General features: G+C 52.4%; 1 protein-coding gene across 1 annotated transcript in view; it reads left to right on the top strand.

Moving 5' to 3' along the window:
• Window positions 1-21210, top strand: part of COL15A1 (collagen type XV alpha 1 chain) — a gene marked incomplete at both ends in the record, with an annotated part of 103045 nt that overhangs the window by 45221 nt on the left and 36614 nt on the right. The window contains 9 exons of the mRNA XM_082843699.1: window positions 1682-1791; window positions 4468-4623; window positions 5839-5991; window positions 7848-7991; window positions 8508-8648; window positions 12590-12640; window positions 13825-13911; window positions 15076-15201; window positions 16075-16137. Of these exons, the coding sequence (XP_082699825.1) occupies window positions 1682-1791; window positions 4468-4623; window positions 5839-5991; window positions 7848-7991; window positions 8508-8648; window positions 12590-12640; window positions 13825-13911; window positions 15076-15201; window positions 16075-16137 (1031 nt within the window). The remainder of the gene's footprint in view (window positions 1-1681; window positions 1792-4467; window positions 4624-5838; window positions 5992-7847; window positions 7992-8507; window positions 8649-12589; window positions 12641-13824; window positions 13912-15075; window positions 15202-16074; window positions 16138-21210) is intronic.

Raw genomic sequence — 21210 nt, 5'->3', positions numbered from 1 at the left:
ACTGAATGCTGTGGCTGCGGGTGTGGAAGTGGTTTGTGAATGGCACATGCTGCTCTCCTGGGGGGAATTAGGATCTCAGAGAGAGGGGCTAGGAGGGGGCAGAGGCTGCAGGGCCAGGAGACGAGGGCCTCCCCTAGACTGAGGGGTGAGTGCATAGGAGGCGGGACCCAGACTAAGCACAGCTCGCCTGTTCCCCGGCATGTGCCAGATTACTTCTGTGGCAGACAGAAGGCCAAGCAGAAACAGCAGAGCTGGCTAGAGATCCTCATTCTTGTTGAGCAGACAGCTCAGTGAGGAGGAAGGGGCTGAACCCCAAGCCCTGTCCCTGGCTAGGGAAAGCCTCCCAGGAGTTTTATCCCAAGGGTCCCTGACACCATCTTGGCGTAGGACCTTGGTCCCCCCCCAAAACTCGGTCCTCCAAGGGGTGGGGACTCAGAGGCCTGGGGTCCCTCTGCCTGCTAGCACAGCGCCCCCTGGTGGTCAGATCAGGGAGGACGAGAGAGCAGTGAGAGACTGACCACTGCTGGGCATTCAGTCTTTTAAGTGCATGTGGGCACAAGGTCCCTTGAATAGTTCATCACCTCCCCCTCGACAGTGTCCTTACCATGGGACGTGCACGAGCACAGTGTGTGTGGAAAGGGCTGGCTTCAGGCCCCTCGCAGCCTCTTATGTGGGACCTTGTTCCTTCTCTGCAAAACGGGGTTAATAATCACAAGGTGCTAGTGTGCAGATCAGAGCAGGACACACACCGTGGGGTGACAGTGGGGATACTGAAAACGTAGGATTCCTGCCTTGGTTCTGCCCACCTGCTGCGAGGTGGTATGGAGGTGCTTGTGGGTAGGACAGATGGGCCAGCCGGAGACTTCCAGGAGGCAGTGCGTGGGATGTGCTTAGCCTGCAGCCCAGCCTGTAACAGGCAGGCATTCATGTTAGTATAATGTCTTTTTCTTTGCTTTAGGACTCCATTTGTTTTTTTAAATTGCCAAAGAAATATGTGCTTGTGGGAACAGTTCAATCAATGCCGAGTTGTATGAATCAAAAAAATAGTTTCCTCTGATGTCCTCTGGAAGAAACCAATACTGTTAAGTACTGTGGTTTAGCCTAGTATGTGTGGTTTATCTGCACACACATATGTACATAATTATCTATATATTTTATATGTTATATATAACAATTAATATATTAATTATATAATGATAATATATATAATGATGATAAAACGTGTATTCTCATATATAGTTTTTCTTCCTTTTACAAATGTAGAACCACACTGACAATGAACATTTATCCCTTGCTAACTATATGTCAGGCACTGTCCTCAGTGCCTTTCCTGCATTAGTTTAATTAATCCTTGTAACACATAATCCTCAAAATGACCCTAGGAGATAGGAATTATGATCCCCTCTTTATAGGCAAGGAACCTGAGCCACAGGGTAAATGCCTTGCCACAGGTCACATTCCTAGTAAGCGGCAAAGCAGTGTTCTCACCCTATAGTTGGTGCCAGAGCCTGTGATCGAAACCACCACGTAATACTGCCTTTCGTTGTCCGATTTTCTGCAACATTTTTTCCCTCTTAATCCTGTATTATGGACATCTTTTCAAGTCATAGGTGAAGAGAGACCACATTCTTTTTCATTTGCAAAATGCAGTTATTAAGTGCAAAATGCCTGCTTCCTGTAGGGTCTGGTGAGATCCTGAATGACACACTGGAGACAGTTGATACTGTGGATGGTTCCCCCATTACTGACACTGGCTCGGGGGATGGGGCCTTCCTTCATGTCACTGAAGAGGTAAGTGAATGGTAAATTTCGTCTGAGTCAGTAGTACATTTGCTTGCTTATTTCAGACTTGATGGTGACTTGTCTTGGGCACCATAGAGAGTCACAAGGGTTTTAGTTGAATATCAGGGAGACTGCTTCCCTCCTGCTGGTACAGAGAAGGCGGGAGTCCCAGGGCCCCAGAGTCTCCCCAGGGATGCACCAGGACAGGGGAGGAGAGGCAGGTCCTCAAACCTGCCGGGAGATGCATGCTGGGTTCTCAATCCCTCTTGTTGTGAAGATGCACAGCCTCTTCTGCCCTTTGAGCCCCTTCAAGAGAGAATGAGATTAATTGCAGGTGTGTTTTCTCTATTGTTTGGTAATTGGCTTTTACATTTGCAAAGCCAGTTGTTTCAATGCTGGACACAGGGAGGGTGCCAAATTAAAGCAAATTATGTTTCTCACCTGTGGCCTCTGCTAAAACCCTTGTGTCAGCTCATTCTTTCCCCTATCCTGGGGTGAAAACTCAAGACACTTCTCTCCTCTTCCAGTTACTATCTGGTAACAACCTATTTTCAGAGGTATTTCCAAAATCCCTGCAGCATAATATCAAAAATTCAATACAAATATAACCAGGAGCCAGGCAGGGAAGGAAGCATGGTTAGGGATATTTCCTCTCTGTTTTCTTACTTCTTTCTCCTCCCTCTCATCACTCCCCCCCTGACCCGAAAGTCTGGCCCACCTGGAGAAAACGACACAGTTTTTTTGATTTTTTTTTTTTTGCGGTACGTGGGCCTCTCACTGTTGTGGCCTCTCCCGTTGCGAAGCACAGGCTCCGGACGCGCAGGCTCAGCGGCCATGGCTCACGGGCCCAGCCGCTCCGCGGCATGTGGGATCTTCCCAGACCGGGGCACGAACCCATGTCCCCTGCATCGGCAGGCGGATTCTCAACCACTGAGCCACCAGGGAAGCCCCACGACATAGTTTTATGTGGCTGGTCAGACAGTGATCTGGGCCTTTTGTGGGGAAGATATCTGGCTGCTGGAACATTCTCTCACGGGGGCTTTTGTGATTCCTTACAGGTCCTCCTGCAGGGAATCTAGGACCCAAGTCCATTTTTGGCCTTTTAACTTCTTCCTGGGCTTCCACCCTGTGCTGGTCACCCTGATCCTCTAGGGGGCCCTTTGGGTGGGAGTCCGTCTCCAGATGGCTTTAGCTGGCTCCCTTTGGAAGGGTCATATCAGTCGTTCACTAGGAAAACAACTGCAGAGCAGATATCTCTGTCTCTCTCTCTTGACTCAGTCTGGATGGCTCCCTGCTTTTGCCTTTGGTAGTTCCCTAGAGGGAATCAAACACCAGTCCCTTTGCCTCCCAAAGTCCAAACACTTCATACCCAGCTCACCAAATGGTTTGTGGTGGGGGCCAGGGGGGAGCCACAGCACGCAGAAAATTGTCTCCAAAGGAATTCTTACAAAAGTCTCTAAGCACTCAACCCCTAAATGAATTCTTTACCTTTTCTTACATAGCCGAAGGCAGGTGGTGGGCGAATGCTGATAGAACTGATTCCATTTCATTCTCTTTGCCTGTCCCATGTAAGTCCTCTGGCTCCTTTTTTTTAGAACACGGAGGTTACCTGAGGCTTATGGAATTGTACTTTGGGGCTTTAGCTGACATTGAGTCAGAAAAAAAATCTCATTTTAAAATCCTATGACATCATCTTTTCTCTGTTTTGGGGGGACAGTAATTCTGTAAGGATTTGATGTTATATGGAAAAATGGATCTATAGGCCAGTAAGTTTGGGGAATGATCCACTCTGTATTCTTCTCACAGAGAAGGCTCTGAGAAGTCCTTCAGCAAAGAAATATGTCTAACTCTGATCAGCCTAGTGTTTTTAGTATCCAAAAGAACTACATTTTTGGGGGGTTCCCTGGTGGCCTAGTGGTTGGGATTCCAGGCTTTCACTGCCGGGGCCAGGGTTCAATCCCTGGTCGATCCCGCAAGCCATGAGGTGTGGCTGAAAAACAAAAAAAAAAACCCAAAGAACTACTTTTTGCAGCAAAACGAAGCAAAACTCCACCCAAATTTTTTTAAAAAACAAACCTTTGTGAAACAGATAAAACATAGTTGGTTTGGTGACACCAACAGCCAAAGCTGCTCTCTGTTGCCATTTCCTGCATCTGCTGTGTAACCTTCAGAGAATCTGCCTGTGAATTTCCTGCAGAAACTGAGTCACAGGGAAAGAGGGGAGTGTCCAGTCTGGAGAAGGCTGAGGAGGGCGGGGTTGCTGCCTGCGTACCTCTGAAGCACCATCATGGACGAAGACTCTTGCCCTGTTCTTATGGCTCCTGGATGCGCACGTAGGGGAGGTCACAGGGAGGAAGACAGGTCTAGATTGAAGTGTCTAGCGCTATAGCAGGAGGCGTAGCTATATGTGTCTCAGGAGGCACTGATCTCCCAGTCACTGGTGTGGCAAACAGATGCTTGGAATCACATGGGAGACACATGTGCCTTGCAGTCTCTCCTGCCACAGGGATTCTGGGACTGTTGTGGAGCTGGGGTAACATCACAGATAACAAAGTGCCTTGAGGAAAGAAGCTACAGAAATGCAAGCGGCCGGAGGACACAGGCAGTCAGTCTTCTCCAGCCACAGCCACCTTGATCGGGGGCATGGGCAAGTGACGTGGTCCCTAGTGATGCCTTTGTTCCCAGGGTCCACATATGGAAGAAGGTTTGGCAGCAACAGCAGCAGCTGGGGAGGCCGAGGTGTCCATCAGCACTGCCAGGGAAGCAGAGGCCGGCAGTGTGCCCACCGAGGGACTGACCCTCTCCATGTCCACCGAGCACCCTGGGGAAGGGGTCACTCTGGTAATTAGCTCAGAGTACATGCTCCGCTTCACTTGCTTCTGGAGTTTGGTTGCGTCTCAGGTGGGAGCAGTCACTGGCCTTCCTCACCTCTTTGCAAAGGACAGAGTGACATCCTTGTGGGGCCGAGTCCCAGTAGACACTGATTTGGAGGCCGAGGCCTCTGTTGACTCATTCAGCAGGTGTTTGTGGAGTGCTGTGCTGGGCTCCAGGTGAATAGGATAGACCCAGCTCCTGGGAACAGAGAGGGAAGAGGGACAATAGAGGCACAGGGGAGCATCAAAAGGGGCCCAGAGCCCAGACTCGGGGGACCAGGAAGCCTTCCTGGGGAAAGGAGGCTGAAGGCGAGACCAGGGGGATGCTTAGAAGTGATGGGGTGAGACGTGTGTTTGGGAGGTGAGCCAGAAGGAGCAAAGGCCTGGAGGCATCAACAGGAGCACACACAGACCTAAACAAGCGCAGCATGGCTGTGGGGCCCGGTGTGAGCAATGGGGAGGGGAAATGTGGCTAGAGAAGCCTCTGAGACCGTGGACGCCGTGAGACGGAGCCTGAGTGTCCAGCAGAAATGGGAAGTCACTGAAGGGTGTTTTTTTTTTTTCCAGATTTTATACATGCTCTTTAATTTCAGCTTTCAGTAAAGCATGAGTGACCTTAAACTCAATTATTTGATCTTAACTCATTTTCCTTTAAATAATATATAACTTTTATTTATTTTTGCTCTCATTTTTACTTATTTATTAAAAAATATTTTTTGCTCTCATTTTTACTTATTTATTTAAAAATTTTTTTATTGGAGTATAGTTGCTTTACAATGTTGTGTTAGTTTCTGCTGTATATACAGAAGTCAGAGTGAATTAAGTCAGAAAGAGAAAAGCAAATATCGTATATCAACGCAATATGTGGAATGAAGGGTATTAAAGCAGGAAGTGATGTAGTCACAGTAGGATCTTAGAAAGATTGGGGGAAGCAAGCCTCGGGGGGAGGGTGGTGGGTTTGGAGGCTGTGTCTAGGTCTGGGTCAGGGGTGGTGTTTTCTTGCTCTGGGAGTGGCCAACGATGTCACCTCCTGCCAAGAGTCCCAGTGAGTAAAGGCCTGGGAAGCATCTATTGGACCTGTCACCACAATGATCAGTAACCTCGGGGAGGGCAGTTTTAGCTTCCCCTGGCCACAGCGCAGCGGATCAGTGATGGGGCCCCTTTGTGACGTCTTCCTATTCAGGGTCCAGATAACGAAGAAGGTTCAGCAGCGACAGCAGCAGGGGAGGCCGAGGTGCCCGTCAGCAGTGCCGGGGAAGCAGAGGCCAGCAGTGTGCCCACCGGGGGACTGACCCTCTCCATGCCCACTCAGGACCCTGGGGAAGGGCTCACTTTGGTAAGGAGTATAACGTGCTGGAAAGTTGAGGTCACAGCTGGGAGCGGATCCTGGCCTTCTCAGGGGGCCGGTCTCCATTCTGTTCAGCAAATCCAGAAGAACCTGAATGGGGAGGGGACACCTCTCTGACCAAATACTCCCTCAGAGGTGGAGTCTGCCGGTGCCTGGTGAGTGTACTGTGGGCCCTGGAGGCGTGGGGACAGAGCAGGCTGATGCAGGGCTCGGGAGCCGGGGTGGAGGAGTGCTGGGTGTGAGTGGAGGAGGTGATGGCGGGCACCGCCATGCCCGTTTCTGGGTGCAAGCACAGGTTCTCAGAGCTCAGTGGAGGGTCCAGGTGCAGGCAGGCCCTGGCGGGGTCCAAGGGCATGGCCAGGCCTTCTCAGCCCTCTCCTCAGGCCTCACGGAGACACTGCTCCCAACTCCTGAAGACAGGATGCAAGTATCCTAGGACACTCAGACTCAACAGATTCAAACCTAGACTCCTGTCTCCACTCCTTTTGTGTTCCCATCTCAGATGATGGAACCATCATCCCCCAGCTGCCTAATCCAGAATTCTCTTCCCTCTTCCTTACTTCCACCTTCTGTCACATGTCAAGTCTTGTTGATTTTCCTACCCCAGCACATCACAGATCTGCGTCCTTCTACCCTTCTCCAACGCCAGCCCCCTGTACCGAGACACCACATCCCCAGCCCGGGCAATGGTTAAGGCCCTTCCTGGCCTCCTCCATCCTCTCTGCCCCCGGCTCCTCCTGGTGGGGGCAGCCCTCTGTGGACCATTGTCCTCACTGCAGACCCCGCTCCCACACCTGGGCTCCAAGGCTTGCAGGGTCTGGCCTCGCCAGCCTCTAGGGCCACATCTTGGGCCACTGTCCCTGCTCTTGGCGCTCCAGCCTCACTGGCCTTTCAGTTTCTTGAGCATACCTATTTCCTTCTTGCCTTAGAATCTTCCCACACCCTCCCCTCTCTGCCTGGAACCTTTTCCTTCTCCTTCTTCCCTCCTTTAATTCCTGCTTATCCTTTAGAGTTCAGCTCAAACACCGCTTCATCAGGGAGGTGCCTCCCAGGCTGTGAAGTCTCCCCGTTAGACACATTCACAGTACCCCAAACGTCTCCTCGGAAGGCCTCATCACAACTGGCTCCCTTCCAGGCTGGAGGCTCTGTGAGGCCAGGGATCACATACGTCTTGCTCACTGATCTGTCTTCATCCCGGCTGATGCTGGGGACTCAGTAGATGTTTGCTGAGTGAGTGAAACGAGGGGCTTGTCAGGCCATCACATGTCAACACTGGCCTTTGAGATCATTCCACACATTCACTCCCAGCCCTTCACCTCTGGTCTAATGTCCAGACAAGGAAACCTTACAGTGGGGAAGGTGTGCCCTGGCCAGGTGACGGGGCTCCCAAGGCTACTTGGCAGTTACATGGATTATTGTAATTAACAAATCGTCGCCACCACCTTCTCCTGCTTCTTCTTCCTCTTCTCTTCTCCTTCATCTCTCTTCCCTCCCTCCTTACCTTTCCTTCTTCTTTAAAGGCAAATCCCTTGTCACAGGGTGAGAAAACTAGGGTTCAGGTCCCAGTTCTACCAAGTCTTTACTCAACAGAAACTAGAACTTAACTAGCAGAGCTGTCTGGAGATAGAAGGGCTTCCTGCAGAGGTAGGCAGTGCCAGTTCCTGAGGATGCGCAGGTTTGGGCCAAAGCACGCGGCACAGGTGTGCTGGAGGGTACTCCGGGGCAGGGAGGGGACGACCTGAGAGGTATGTGATGGCCTCAGCAGGTTCCTCCCCATAATCACACACCCACCAACCAGGGGTGTGGATGAAGTGTCACGATCCCTTATGCCAATTTCATTTCAGGGTCCAATCAGTGAAGAAAGCTTAACAATAGCTACAGCAAAAGTGCCCCTCAGCACTTTTGAGGAAGAGGAGGCCAGCGGGTTCCCCACTGATGGCCTGGTTCCCCTCACACCCACAGCGGCCCCCAAGCAAGTAGTCACTTCCGTAAGTGTCTCCTAGCATCCTCTCTGGCTCACAGTGGGGAGAGAGGTTAGGGTCACGAGACAGGAGCAGTTGCCGGCCTTCCCAGAGCCAAGTGCACAGGCAGCTTCGTTAGAGCATTTATCTGGGTCGGCACCAACCGGAGGGAGGCAGGATGTAACTGAAGGAGCAGAGCAGAGGGGGTCAGGGGAGCAGGCTTTGTCCTGACCCTCTACCCCCATCTTTGTCCAAGGAGAACTTTCTCGGAATGTGGTACAAAGTTAGACAGCATTGCTGGGGTGAGAGGCAGTAAGCACCATGACAGGGGAGGGGGTTTAGAGGAGATGCATGTTTCAGAAGGGGATTATGAGTCTGTGCTTCTGTGAGTGTGTTGGGTGTAATGACAGTTGTAGGTAGGGAAGTGCTTTGAAATTGGGCTAGTGCCACTGAAAGGAAAGTCAACGAAACTCCCCAGCAGCAGTGTGCACATTGCATCATGGGTGAGGTGACTTGATTCATCGTGTTGGTTTGGCTTCTCAGGGTCCTGGTGATGAAGACTTAGCAGCAGCCACAACAGAGCAGTCCCTTCCCACGGCTGGGGCAGAAGAGTTGGGTGGCGCTCTCCCTGAGGGGCCCCCGCTTCCCATACCCACAGTAGCTCCTGAAAGAGGAGTCCCTCCGGTAAGTGAAAATTTCACTTTGCGTAGAGGCATGAAGATTTGACTTGGCTGGTCTTACAGAGGAGAAAACGAAAGACCAGAGGCATGGGAAGGGCCTGCTCCTGGCTTTCCTAGAGGGAGGTTTTCATTTTGGTTCGCAAAATGCGGAATTTGGGCTTTTGAGGGTCCTCCAACCTAGGAATGCACAAGGAAGCTGCAGTTTGTGGAGAAGAAGAAGCAAGAGGTAAAAACCTAGGGCACCTGGATTTGTGTCCCAAATTGCCCTTCTTTAATTGGAATGAGAGCTTTCTAACAGGCAGAGCTGCCTGAAGATACAAAGGCCTATCTCAAGTGTCATTAGATTCCATCCTGGAGGTGGGGAAGCTTGTAAGACGTGGCAGGGACTGTAGAGGAAATAGAAGCATCAGAGGTGTGTTTGTGTGTGGGGGGGAGGGGGCAGAGGGTCACCTTCAGGTCCCTTCCAACACGAGTTTTTGGGTTGCAACTGTACGACCTCACGCAAATCCCTTTCTTTGGGCTTCAGTTTCCTCATCTGTAGAAGAGGGTGGCTGTGAGGTCAAGTCAGAATGCAGGTCAGGGAATGTTCGGAAAGTTCTATGCACAGGTGTGAGGTTGTCACCACTTAAGGGCTGTGACTTTGTCTTTTAGAAGTGGGAAACCCAGAGCTGGTCCTCAGCATGGGCTTGTGTGAACTGGGGAATTAAATTGCCATTTAAGTGTCTCTCTCTCTCTCTCTCTCTCTCTCTCTCTATATATATATATATATATTTTTTTTTTTTTTTTTTTTTTTTTTTGCGATACGCGGGCCTCTCACTGTTGTGGCCTCTCCCGTTGCGGAGCACAGGCTCCGGACGTGCAGGCTCAGCGGCCATGGCTCACGGGCCCAGCCGCTCTGCGGCATGTGGGATCTTCCCGGACCGGGGCACGAACCCGTGTCCCCTGCATCGGCAGGCGGACTCCCAACCACTGCACTACCAGGGAAGCCCTAAGTGTCAATATTTTTAAAGGAAAGAATTCGATTGGTGACCAGCTTGGGCCTGCCAGTTCCCCGAGCAACACTTGGTCACACATGCTTTCAGAGCCTTGACTCAAGTTACAGACATGTGGTCCCTTGGCCACAGTGCTCCAGGGCTGACCTGGGATGGGAGGGCTGTGGGACAGGACACCCGAGAGCTGGCTGTGAATCCTGAATGCCCACGGCTGCAGCGCCCAGCGGTCATTAAGCACTGCTTGGTCTCTTTATTTTTTATTCATTCACTCATTGATGTTCTCCCTGACTCAGTGCATAGCAACTCAGGGCCCTCAGTCCATACACTTGGAGATTGAGATGAATATGACCTCGTCCTTGTCCCCAAGGAACTCACAGTCAAGGGGCTGGAAATAAGCCTTTTGCACTGACATTTATTAAGCACTCTGGGTTCCAACTTGATCTGATTCTATGCACACCACCGCTCTCTGGTACAAGGAGAATTGTCTCCATTTTCCAGGTGAGGGGAGTGAGACTTAGGTAAAGGAACCTGCCTGCTGTGGCACACCCTTAAGAGCAGGGCTGGGATTTGAACGCAGGCGTGCTGGCCTGCAGAGCTCATGCCCTAGAGCATCCCCGAGAGTGTGGTATGGTGGAGAGGTCCCAGAATGGGAGCCGGGAGGCTGAGGTTCTGACTTGTGGTGAGTCTTGGTGTTGCTGTCTATAAAAAGAGGAAGTGAGCGAGAGCTCTGGTTTTTAACCTTTTCTTCATCTTAGAGACACCTGGGAAGCTTAGGCCGCTGCAGGTGTCCGAGTTCACTGCCAGACCAGTTGAGGAGCCCCTGGTGCTGGGGCTCATGCTCCCAGGAGACTCTACTGGGCAACAAACATGGAAGCCACCAGGCTGGCTGTGATGCCTGTGGCCCTGGGCTCGCTAAACAGCCCCCCTGCTCCTCTGCTTCTCACCCCAAGGGACACACAAAACACCAAGACTGCATCTCGCCACGGTGATGCCACATCAGGTGCAGCAGCACTGGCTGGCGATGCACCTTCACGTAGAGCCAGTTTTCCTTTTTCTTTTTCTAAAACTTTTTATTATGGAAACTCTAAAAATTCACAAAAGGACTTAGAATAGTATAATAACCCCCCCACATACACATCACTCAGCAACATTACGCAAGTCGTGCTTTATCTGTTCTACCTCCTACAGCCATCTTTTTGGAGTGGAGGGAAGGGGAAGACTGGGGTATTTTAAAGCAAATCCCAAACACTGTATCATTTAACTCATAAACGTGTTAATGTGCATTGTTAATAGGTTGATCTGGGACCTTTTTTTCCCCTTAGCCACAGTGTCATCCATCAGTGGTAATAATGGATGTCATTATCTATCTAACAAAATTGACAGAGGTTCCTTCATATTATCTAATACCCTAGTTATTTAAAAATGCCTTTTCGCACTTAGTTTGAATCTGCATCCAAACAAGGTCTACTTTGTGTTTGGTTGATGTGTCTCTTAAGTCTCTTTTGGTCTATGATTGCTTCCCACCTACTTTGTTCTTTTTGCCATTGATTTATTGGGAAACCTGGTTCAGTTGTCCTTGGATCCTTTATATTTTGTGCTTTCAGAAGCTGGCACTTGGTGAGGGCCTGGTGAGACCAGCTATGCTGGTGACAGTGTCAGTGGTTTACTACTGCTGAGAAGTTCTTGATCAACACATATCAACACCATAAAACGGCATATTGTTGACCCAGACACTTCTGTTCTAGGAATCAATCCTAAAGGAGATAGATAATCTGTTGTGTAAAAAGGCTTTGTGTACATGGATGTTAATCTCAGTATTGTCCATAATGGAAAAAACTAGACACAGTTTAACTAGCCAACAATAGGGGAGTTAACTGAATTAAAGGATGTTCAAATAATGGAACATTATGCAGCTATTAAAATTATACTTATTAGGAGTATTTAATGATGGAGGAAAATACTTACCATATAATGCTAAGTGGAAAAAAAGCTGGTTATGAACTTCAGTATACTGACTGGGCTGACCCTGGAGGAGTCCTAGCCTAGTGGGACCAACACACGCACAACTGAGCTTCAAGTCAGGTGGTCCTACTGTGGTCTTAACTATTTAAAAATAGACACATGCAAAAACCCTGGAAGGAAATACCTTCCCTAACTGTCGGCAGTTGTGGCCTTAAAGTAGTAGAACTGTGAGGGTTGGTAGGTTCCTAATACATGGTGGTTTTTCCGTCAAGGGGGCTTCTGACTTTTCCAATGAGATGTTTAAAAAAATTTTTTTTTAATTTTTCTTTTTTGGCCTCTCCATGTTTGCAGGGGTCTTAGTTCCCCAACCAGGGATTGAACCCGGGCCACGGCAGCGGAAGCACAGAGTCCCAACCACTGTACCGCCAGGGAATTCCCATCCAATGAGATTTTTAAAAAGCTCCAAGAAGAGAGAGAGAGGGAGAGAGGTGTGGGGAGAAAGGTGAAAGAGAGAGATGAACATGCAGGATTTCATCGTGGCACATAAGTAATGAAGATAGATCACCCTAAGTGCCTGTGTCAGGAATTTGTGATAAATTGAAATGGGTGCCCCAATTCCTGAGCAGACAGTTTAATAACACAGTAGGGACAGTCATGGGAGTACCCACTCTGGAATATCTTTTGGATCATTTTGAATCTCAGAGTCACCGAAGGCAGTGGGTGAGAGGGGCATTCATGTCTGGCTCTGCCACACCCCTCTCTCTGTTTATTCATGTATAAAATGGGGATTGTAGAACCTTCTCTCTGGGATGTGGTGAGGATTAAATGAATGAATACATGGAAAACTTTACCTGGCACATAGTACACGCTCAACAAATTAGGTATATAGAACTCCTGCATAAGCCTCCTCTTGAAATAAGCACAGTTTCTGGAGAGAGGAGGGGAGTGGGAAGGGGTGTCCAGTGTTCCACTGACATCTTGTTCTCTTTAGGGTGAAGCTGGGGAGGGGCTTCCTGACCCCCTTGGACCTGCTGGACCCACGGTGAGATTCCCACCCGGGGTTGTCACATGCACAGTGTGCAGGGGATGGGGATGCACGAAACAGCCACAGGCGGATCCTTCCTGTCTGCCCCCAAGTGCCCTCCAGTCAGAGCTCAGTTCTCTTTCCTGTAGCAGGACTCTCTCAGAGAGTCCAGGAGCAGAAACTATTTACATCCCATTTATATCCTGTGCCCTGAAAGACCCCCAGGTCCCTCAAACTAAGCACATCCCAAACTGCACTTGTCACCATGCTCCCAGGCCTGCTCTCCCCACAGGGTTCCCCTGCTCTGGGAATGGTACCCCATCTTCCTGATCATGAAGAGAGAAGCCAGGAAACATCCTCGAGTGCCCCCCCTCAATTCAGTCAGTCCCGAAGCCCCCGAGTCTAGCTGTGCAGCACCTCCTCATCCCTTGGATGCTGGCAACAGCCTCCGTCTCCTCACCTTTATGTCATCACCCCCGTTCTCCCACCTACATGCCCACACTGCCACAACCTGCCTAGACTCAGCTCTAACCCCTAACCCAGCTCTTCTTTATTTGATGATTGAATTAGGCCTTGCCTTAGGCCTAATTAGGTTCCCATCTTCAGGAACTGAGTACCAGAAAGGTGTTTTGGAAGTTTCCTTTTGTTCTTTGGAGGAATTTGATGGTATTCAACAAGTACATAATGAGTGCCTTCTCAGTGTCAGATCTCATGCTGGACACTGGGCACCCAGAGGTATCTCAGGATTGGGCCGACCCTGGAGGGGTCCTAGCGTAGTGGGACCAACACATGCACAGCTGAGCTTCAAGTCAGGTGGTCCTACTGCCAGATCCAGACCCTCGCAGTGGCTGGTGGGAACACAGAGTAGGAGAGGTGAATTCTCTCTGAAAATGGGGTTGGGCAGGGCTCCATGGAGAAGGTGACCATGGAACTGGGCCTTGAAGGATGAGTAGGGATTTGAAAGGCAGCAGAAGAGGCTGTGAAAGAGTGTCCTGTGTTTGAGGACTGGCTGTGTGTTGGCCGCACAGCAGGGAGGGGGAGAGGGAGGAGGGCAGCTGTAGAGGGGACCGGGAGAAAAAGCCAGAAGGAAAGTTGGCAGCAGCAGTTATAGGGCCACAGAATATGGGAAAACTTTCAGTGACACAGCTGTCCTTGGAGAGTAGCAGGTGAAACTAAGCCGTGGGAACTTTTTCTCTGTACAGGTGGGAGTGGAGGCTGAGGGCTCTAGCCTGGGCTGGGGCGTGGACGTCGGCTCTGGTGACCCAGTGCCCAGCGAGGAGCTGTTAAGAGTAAGTGTGAAGGGTTAAACAGCCTAGTGTCGGGGGCAGCCTTCACGAGGATCCAGGAGGGAGGGACAACAGGGGCCGATAGCAGATGAAAGCAGATTGCCACCGTTGATAACTCTTGCGGCTGATGGTGGGCTCCTGGGACTCACTATACTTTCCCCTCTATATTTGTATGTTTGGCATTTCCGTCTTCCATCAGTTTTAAGTGAGTCTGAGCCTTAGTTTATAGTCAGGAGCCCCACTTGGCCACTTGCCGATTTCCCCGGCAGCCTTCTCCAGCAGGCTCTTTCACAGCAGGTATGCCCATGACCTTCACCTCTACCACCTGGCTCTGCCCCCCACCCCCTTACCCATTACAGAGACCTGCTGGCCTCTTCTCTAGATAGCATTTCACACTTTGGCTTCCAGACCTTCTCAAAATCCTTCCTACCCTGAGGCGGCCCCCTCCCTGCGTCTCCAGACCACTCATTCTGCCTCTTTGGCGCCTCTTGCTCTCCCAGCCTCTTGCCCAAGGCTGGGCCCCCACTGGTCCCTCTAGATTTCCCCCGGGAGCACCTCTCTTCTCAGCTGCATCTCGGGCCTCTGTCCCCAGGGCCCCAACCTCATCTCCATCCCTTCCTCTGAGCCCTTGTGCTGAATCCCCACCTAGAAGGCTCCACTGGGCTGCCCTTCTGCTCACTCATCGTGACAGGGCTGGAAGGGTTCAGGACTCACTGGATGAGTGGAGCGGGACCCAGCTGGGACTTCCAAGCTGGTGGCATCAGCCAACCCAGCCCGAGGCTAAAGAGACTAGTACACTGCAGGGATGTTTTTAATAAGGGTTAACAATAGGCAGTTTTGGACTAACCTCTCAGGTAATCAGAAAACTAAATTAGAGCAACTCTGAGAATTCCAACAAATTATATTTTTATTATGTACATACATCTGGGGAGAAAACATGACATAATGTGCTTAAAAAGACCTGGATTCACATCCCAGCTCTTCTCCTAATTAGCTGTGTGTGTGAGCTCTTGGGCAAGTCACATCATGTCACTAAGCCTCAGTTTCCCCATCTTCTAAGTAGGAATACCAGTCTCTACTTGTAGAGTTGTTTTCAGAAATGGAGTGAATGGAACATATATATTTGTCCCCTCCTGCACTGTTTCTTAACAAGGTGTCTATTTTTAGGGTCCTCCAGGTCCCCCAGGCCCACCTGGCTTACCTGGGATTCCAGGAAAACCAGGAACTGATGTTTTCATGGGACCCCCTGGATCCCCTGGAGAAGATGGACCTGCTGGTGAACCTGGTCCCCCGGTAAGCTGCTGAAGCCATTGCCCCCACCCCCATGCCTATGGGACTTCCTTTAGCCAGGGAGGGGGTACAGACTGCAGACCCCAGCGCTAAGGCTTACGACAGGGAGCGAGGAACTAGCTAGCGTTTGTAAACAAATTCCTCCTCGGCTGAAACATTACTAAGACTCATAAGAAGCAGCAGCCAGGCTTCCCTGGTGGCTCAGCGGTTAAGAATCCGCCTGCCAATGCAGGAGACACGGGTTCGAGCCCTGGTCCAGGAAGATCCCACATGCGGCAGAGCAGCTAAGCCCGTGTGCCACAACTACTGAGCCCGCGCACCTAGAGCCCGTGCTCCACAACAAGAGAAGCCACTGCAATGAGAAGCCCGTGCACCGCAGCGAAGAGTAGCCCCTGCTTGTCGCAACTAGGGAAAGCCCACGAGCAGCAGTGAAGACCCAGCACAGCCAAAAATAAATAAATAAAATTTATTTTTTAAAAAAAGCAGCAGCCAAGAAAAACATCACCCTGCACATTGTTCCGCTGCTTTATCTTAGTGTAGGAAATGCAGGCTCCCGTAGAATCTCGGAATCGTAGAGCACCAGTGCTGGGCCCGGGGTGGGAGGCCCCCAGAAACTACCTCGTCCAGCCCTGCCCCCGACTCCCCACAGAAAAGAAAATGCAACCCAGAGAGTGAAGGACCCTCGTCCACAGATGCAGAGCCGGCCGTGGCTGAACTGGGGCCAGGACAGGTGTTCTGCTATGGGCTGACACAAGGCTTTGGACCCACTGGCCTCACCCACTTGGTCTTCCCAGCCCTGGCCTCCTTTTCCAAAGAGGGTTCATATTTGATTCTTCTCAGAGATGTTGTGGGCTAATTATCCTTGATGTTCCTCAGGGCCCTGAGGGAAAGCCTGGACTTGATGGAGCCTCTGGCCTTCCTGGAATGAAAGGGGAGAAGGTACGGAGAAGAGGGGGGCGGGCTCCAACACGGGGAATCACCAGGCCCAGCCTGCCTCTCTGACGTCTAAGCCTGACCTTGCCTGATCCCATCCTGGTCCGCGCTGCTGGATGTCTCCCCATCCCGGAGCTCTTTATGCCCAAACCTGCACTCAGCGTCTTCCCCTGCCCACTACTGCATGTCCCCAGCTTCCGTGAATGGCACTGCCATCCACGAGTCCAGCCCCCTGGACTCGAAAGCAGAGTCTTCTCTAACTCCTCCCTCCTCTCCCTTTCCTACCATGAACCATCTGTTGCCAAGACTGGCCAATCTGATGTCCACCTCTCTTTCCGCCCTGACATGACGTTCATCTCTCCTCGCCTGCAGTGTGGCATCAGGCTCCTCGCTGGTGCCCCCTTCTCTCCACCCACAATCCAGCCTCCAGCTACCTGCCCAGTCCATCTTCCTAGAGCAGGCTCTCACCACGCACTGCCCTCTCCACTGAGAAAGCGCCAGCAACCCCCCGTTGCCTGCAGGACAGAGCCCTCACTACGTGCAGACCTTCAAGGCCCTTCCCGGCCTACCTTTCCAGCTCCACCTCCCGCCGCTTCCTTACACACCTGGCCTCCAGGCCAGCCAGCCAGCACTACTGAAAGGCTCTGGGCTTGCACAGCCTCCTGGCCCTGGCCTGTGGTTTCCTCTCTGGCCTGTCCTTTCCCTTTCCTCATTCTCAGAAGTTCCCAGTCCAGGGAAGCTCTCCTGGACTCTGTGAGCAGAAAGTACCCCTCCTTCCTCTGCTTCCCGTTAGCACAGTACTGATTCTGCGGGACCCCTCCAGCCAGGGTCACTGAAGCTGTTGGCTTACCAGTCTGCTCTCAAGCCCAGCCTTACAAGCAGGGTGTGAGCGCTGTCTGTGTGTCCTTAGAACCTAGCCCAGGCTTCTGTGAGCAGTTTGATGCATCAGTGAAACTTCTTCAGGCGCCCTTTTTGCCCTCCATTCCTGAGTCTCACACGCCCTCAGTCTCGCTCTTCTCTGTAAGCCCCTACAGTCTTCGGTTAAGGTTAAGCCACGTGGTGCTGTGGGGCGGGGTTCCTGCCCCTGCTGCGCTCCCATGTTCCGCAAATGGGGGCAATAAAGATAAGGTGAGCTTCCTTCTAGAGATGTAGTCGTGAGCTTCACTGGGGTTCAGAGGAGGGAGGGGCCTCCCCTCTGGGGTGGGGACTGGAGGCCTTCTGTGTACCCAACCTGGACGGAGTTTTGGAAAGTGCTGACTCCCTAGACACCGTCCTTGTCACTGAATTTCCAGTTTCCGTCAGCTCTCAGGAGTATTTTTATTGAAACAGTAACTCGATTTTCGTGAAAAGCTCATTTCTCAGAAAAAGAAGAAACAATTGTCGAGCTTTATAGAACTCATTTTACACATACTGTTTCATAAGAAATTAAATTTTGCAGGAAACAGCACAAGACTTACTCTCATCTTCCTCGTTCTTCTTACCAGCTTCTCTGCCCCTGACACTCCCCCCACACCCCGCCCCACACCCCTCCCACACCCCCCTCCCCACACCCCCCTCACACCCCTCCCCACACACCTCTCCCCCACACACCCCTCCCCACTCAGCCCCCTCCCCACACCCCCCTCCCCACAAAACCCTCCTCACAGACCCCTCCCCATACACACCCCTCCCACACACACCCCTCCCAACACACCCCTCCCCACACACCCCTCCCCACATCCCTCCCACACACACCCCCTCCCACACACCCCTCCCACACACCCCTCCCACACACCCCTCCCACACACCCCTCCCACACACACCCTTCCCCCACCCCACCCCCACACACCCTTCCCCCCACCCCTCCCCCACACACCCTTCCCCCCACCCCTCCCCCATACCCCTCCCCACACACCCCTCCCACACACCCCTCCCCACACACCTCTCCCCACACACACCCCTCCCCACACACCCCTCCTGCACACCCCTCCCCACACAGCCCCCTCCCCACACACCCCTCCCCACACACCCCTCCCAAACACCCCTCCCACACACACCCCTCCCACACACACCCCTCCCACACACACCCCTCCCCACATGCCCCCAATACACCCCTCCTCACACCCCCTCCCCACATAGCCCCCTCCCCACACACCCCCCTCCCCACACACCCCTCCCCACACCCCTCCCACACACACCCCTCCCACACACCCCCCTCCCACACACACCCCTCCCCACACACCCCTCCCCACATCCCTCCCACACACACCCCCTCCCACACCCCTCCCCACACAGCCCCCTCCCCACACAGCCCCCTCCCCACACACCCCCCTCCCCATATACCTCTCCCACACACCCCTCCCACACACACCCCTCCCCACACGCCCCTCTCCCAAACACCCCTCCCCGCACACCCCCTCCCCACACACCCCTCCCACACACCCCTCCCACACACACCCTTCCCCCACCCCACCCCCACACACCCTTCCCCCCACCCCTCCCCCACACACCCTTCCCCCCACCCCTCCCCCATACCCCTCCCACACACCCCTCCCCACACACCTCTCCCCACACACACCCCTTCCCACACACCCCTCCCCACACCCCCCTCCCAATACACCCCTTCCCACACATCTCTCCCACACACACCCCTCCCCGCACACCCCTCCCACACACACCCCCTCCCCGCACACCCCTCCCCACACACACCCCTCCCCACACAGCCCCCTCCCCACACACACCCTCCCCACACACCCCTCCCACACACACACCCACACACCCCTCCCACACACCCCCTCCACACACACCCCTCCCCACACACCCCTCCCCACACCCCTCCCACACCCCTCCCCACATCCCTCCCACACACACCCCCTCCCACACACCCCTCCCACACACACCCTTCCCCCCACCCCCTCCCCATACCCCTCCCCACACACCCCCTCCCCCCCACACTCCTCCCCACATACCCCTCCCACACACACCCCTCCCCACACAGCCCCCTCCCCACACACTCCCCTCCCCACACACCCCTCCCTACATACCTCTCCCACACACCCCTCCCACACACCCCCCTCCCCACACACCCCCTCCCCACACACCCCTCCCCACACACCCCCTCCCCACACACCCCTCCCACACACCCCTCCCCACACACCCCTCCCACACACACCCCTCCCACACCCCCCTCCCACACACACCCCTCCCCACATCCCTCCCACACACACCCCCTCCCCACACACCCCTCTCTCACACCCCTCCCCCACACCCCTCTCACACAACTCTCCCACACACACTCCTCCCCACACACCGCTCCCACACACACCCCTCTCACACACCCCTCCCCACACACCCCTCCCACACACACCCCTCCCACACACCCCTCCCCACATACCCCTCCCACACACACCCCTCCCCACATCCCTCCCACACACACCGCTCCCACACACACCCCTCTCACACACCCCTCCCCACACAACTCTCCCACACACACTCCTCCCCACACACCCCTCCCACACACACCCCTCCCACACACCCCTTCCCACACACCCCTCCCCTACACACCCCTCCCTGGCTGGTCTCGGACTTAAAAATACCCACACCCATGCCCACATCGGAACACAAACACCCTCACAGGCGCATTCTGCAGCTGCTCAGACGCTCGGTTGTACACAGAGCAGCAGGCTTGCCCAGACTAATTGTGGCAGATAAATCACATTTTTCTTCCTGGAATTTGCTGTGAGGCCTAATTTGTTGCCCTGTGTGTATACAATGTTTTCTGGTCAAGGAAAAGTAGACTCTAGAAGGACTTTGAAATTTTCATCTGGAGAGCTGGAGGAAAGCCTCGCACATGACATTTACCCCCCACCCCCACGCCCCCCCCAAAAGTAAACCAAGGAGAATAGTCTGAATGTAAAATAACAAAAACTGCTAAAGAAAATGAATAATCTCAGGGATGTGACACCACATAAGATCCAATGATACATTTGATCCTTGATGCCCCTCTACAATCTCTGCTCAGCTTACACACCTTCAGTGACAGGGGACTCATTTCCTGCCTTTATATGTACAAGCTGGATAAAATCATCTGTTTCTGAGAAAGATAAATCAAGGTCCCACATATCTTCTAGAACTTCCTTTGAAACTGCTACAAGGTGTACTTTTGATTTGAAAAGAGTCAGGAAAGCAATTGAAAAAGTACAGTTTTTTACCTTATGAACATCTTTTTCTTGAACGGGGTCAACTGGCAACACAATAATAATGTTTTCAGAGGATAGAGTCCAAAAGTCAAGAGATGGGACTAAGTTAACTTCTATTTCACAATATCCCTGACTGTGATTTGACTTGTTACTTGAAAAATGCATAAGGTTGGTACTTCCTTCAAGGACAGATTGCGTCAGGCAGCAGAAGATGGTGTGGCTGGTCACACCCAAGAAAAGCAGACAAAGAAACTGTAGCCTGCAGATTGGGCAACAAAACTGGAACCCGATTCTTTCTGTTTCTGCCCGGGATAAAAGGTCACACTTAATTTTTCCCATGTCAGGCCAGCAGGCGGGGAAGTGACAGAGTCTAGCCAGCCAGCCTTGCTTCCTTCTGCACGCACCCCTCTCCTCCCACCATCCCATAGAGTAACGGGATTCTTTCTGTGATTCTCTCTTCAGGTGTGTCTCTTCTGTTATTCAACCCTTCTGTAGAGTACTTTCTCTCAGCAGTTATATATTTTTGTCTCTAAGGTCTCTAATTGATTTTTTCTTTTTAAAAAAATTTATTTATTTTTGGCTGTGTTGGGTCTTTGTTGCTGTGTGCGGGCTTTCTCTAGCTGTGCTGAGCAGGTGCTACTCTTCACTGTGGTGCACGGGCTTATCATTGCGGTGGCTTCTCTTGTTGCGGAATACAGGCCCTAGGCGCACAGGCTTTAGAGCGCAGGCTCAGTAGTTGTGGCGCACAGGCTTAACTGCTCCACAGCATGTGGGATCTTCCCGGACCAGGGCTCGAACCTGGGTCCCCTGCATTGGCAGGCGGACTCCTAACCACTGTGCCACCAGAGAAGCCCTGATTCTTTACTATAACCACTGTTCTTATTTCATAATAGTTTGTCCT

Source organism: Leucopleurus acutus (genome assembly GCF_964270905.1).
Source record: "Leucopleurus acutus genome assembly, chromosome: 7".
Taxonomy (NCBI): Eukaryota; Metazoa; Chordata; class Mammalia; order Artiodactyla; family Delphinidae; genus Leucopleurus; species Leucopleurus acutus.
This window is presented reverse-complemented; position numbering and strand designations above follow the sequence as displayed.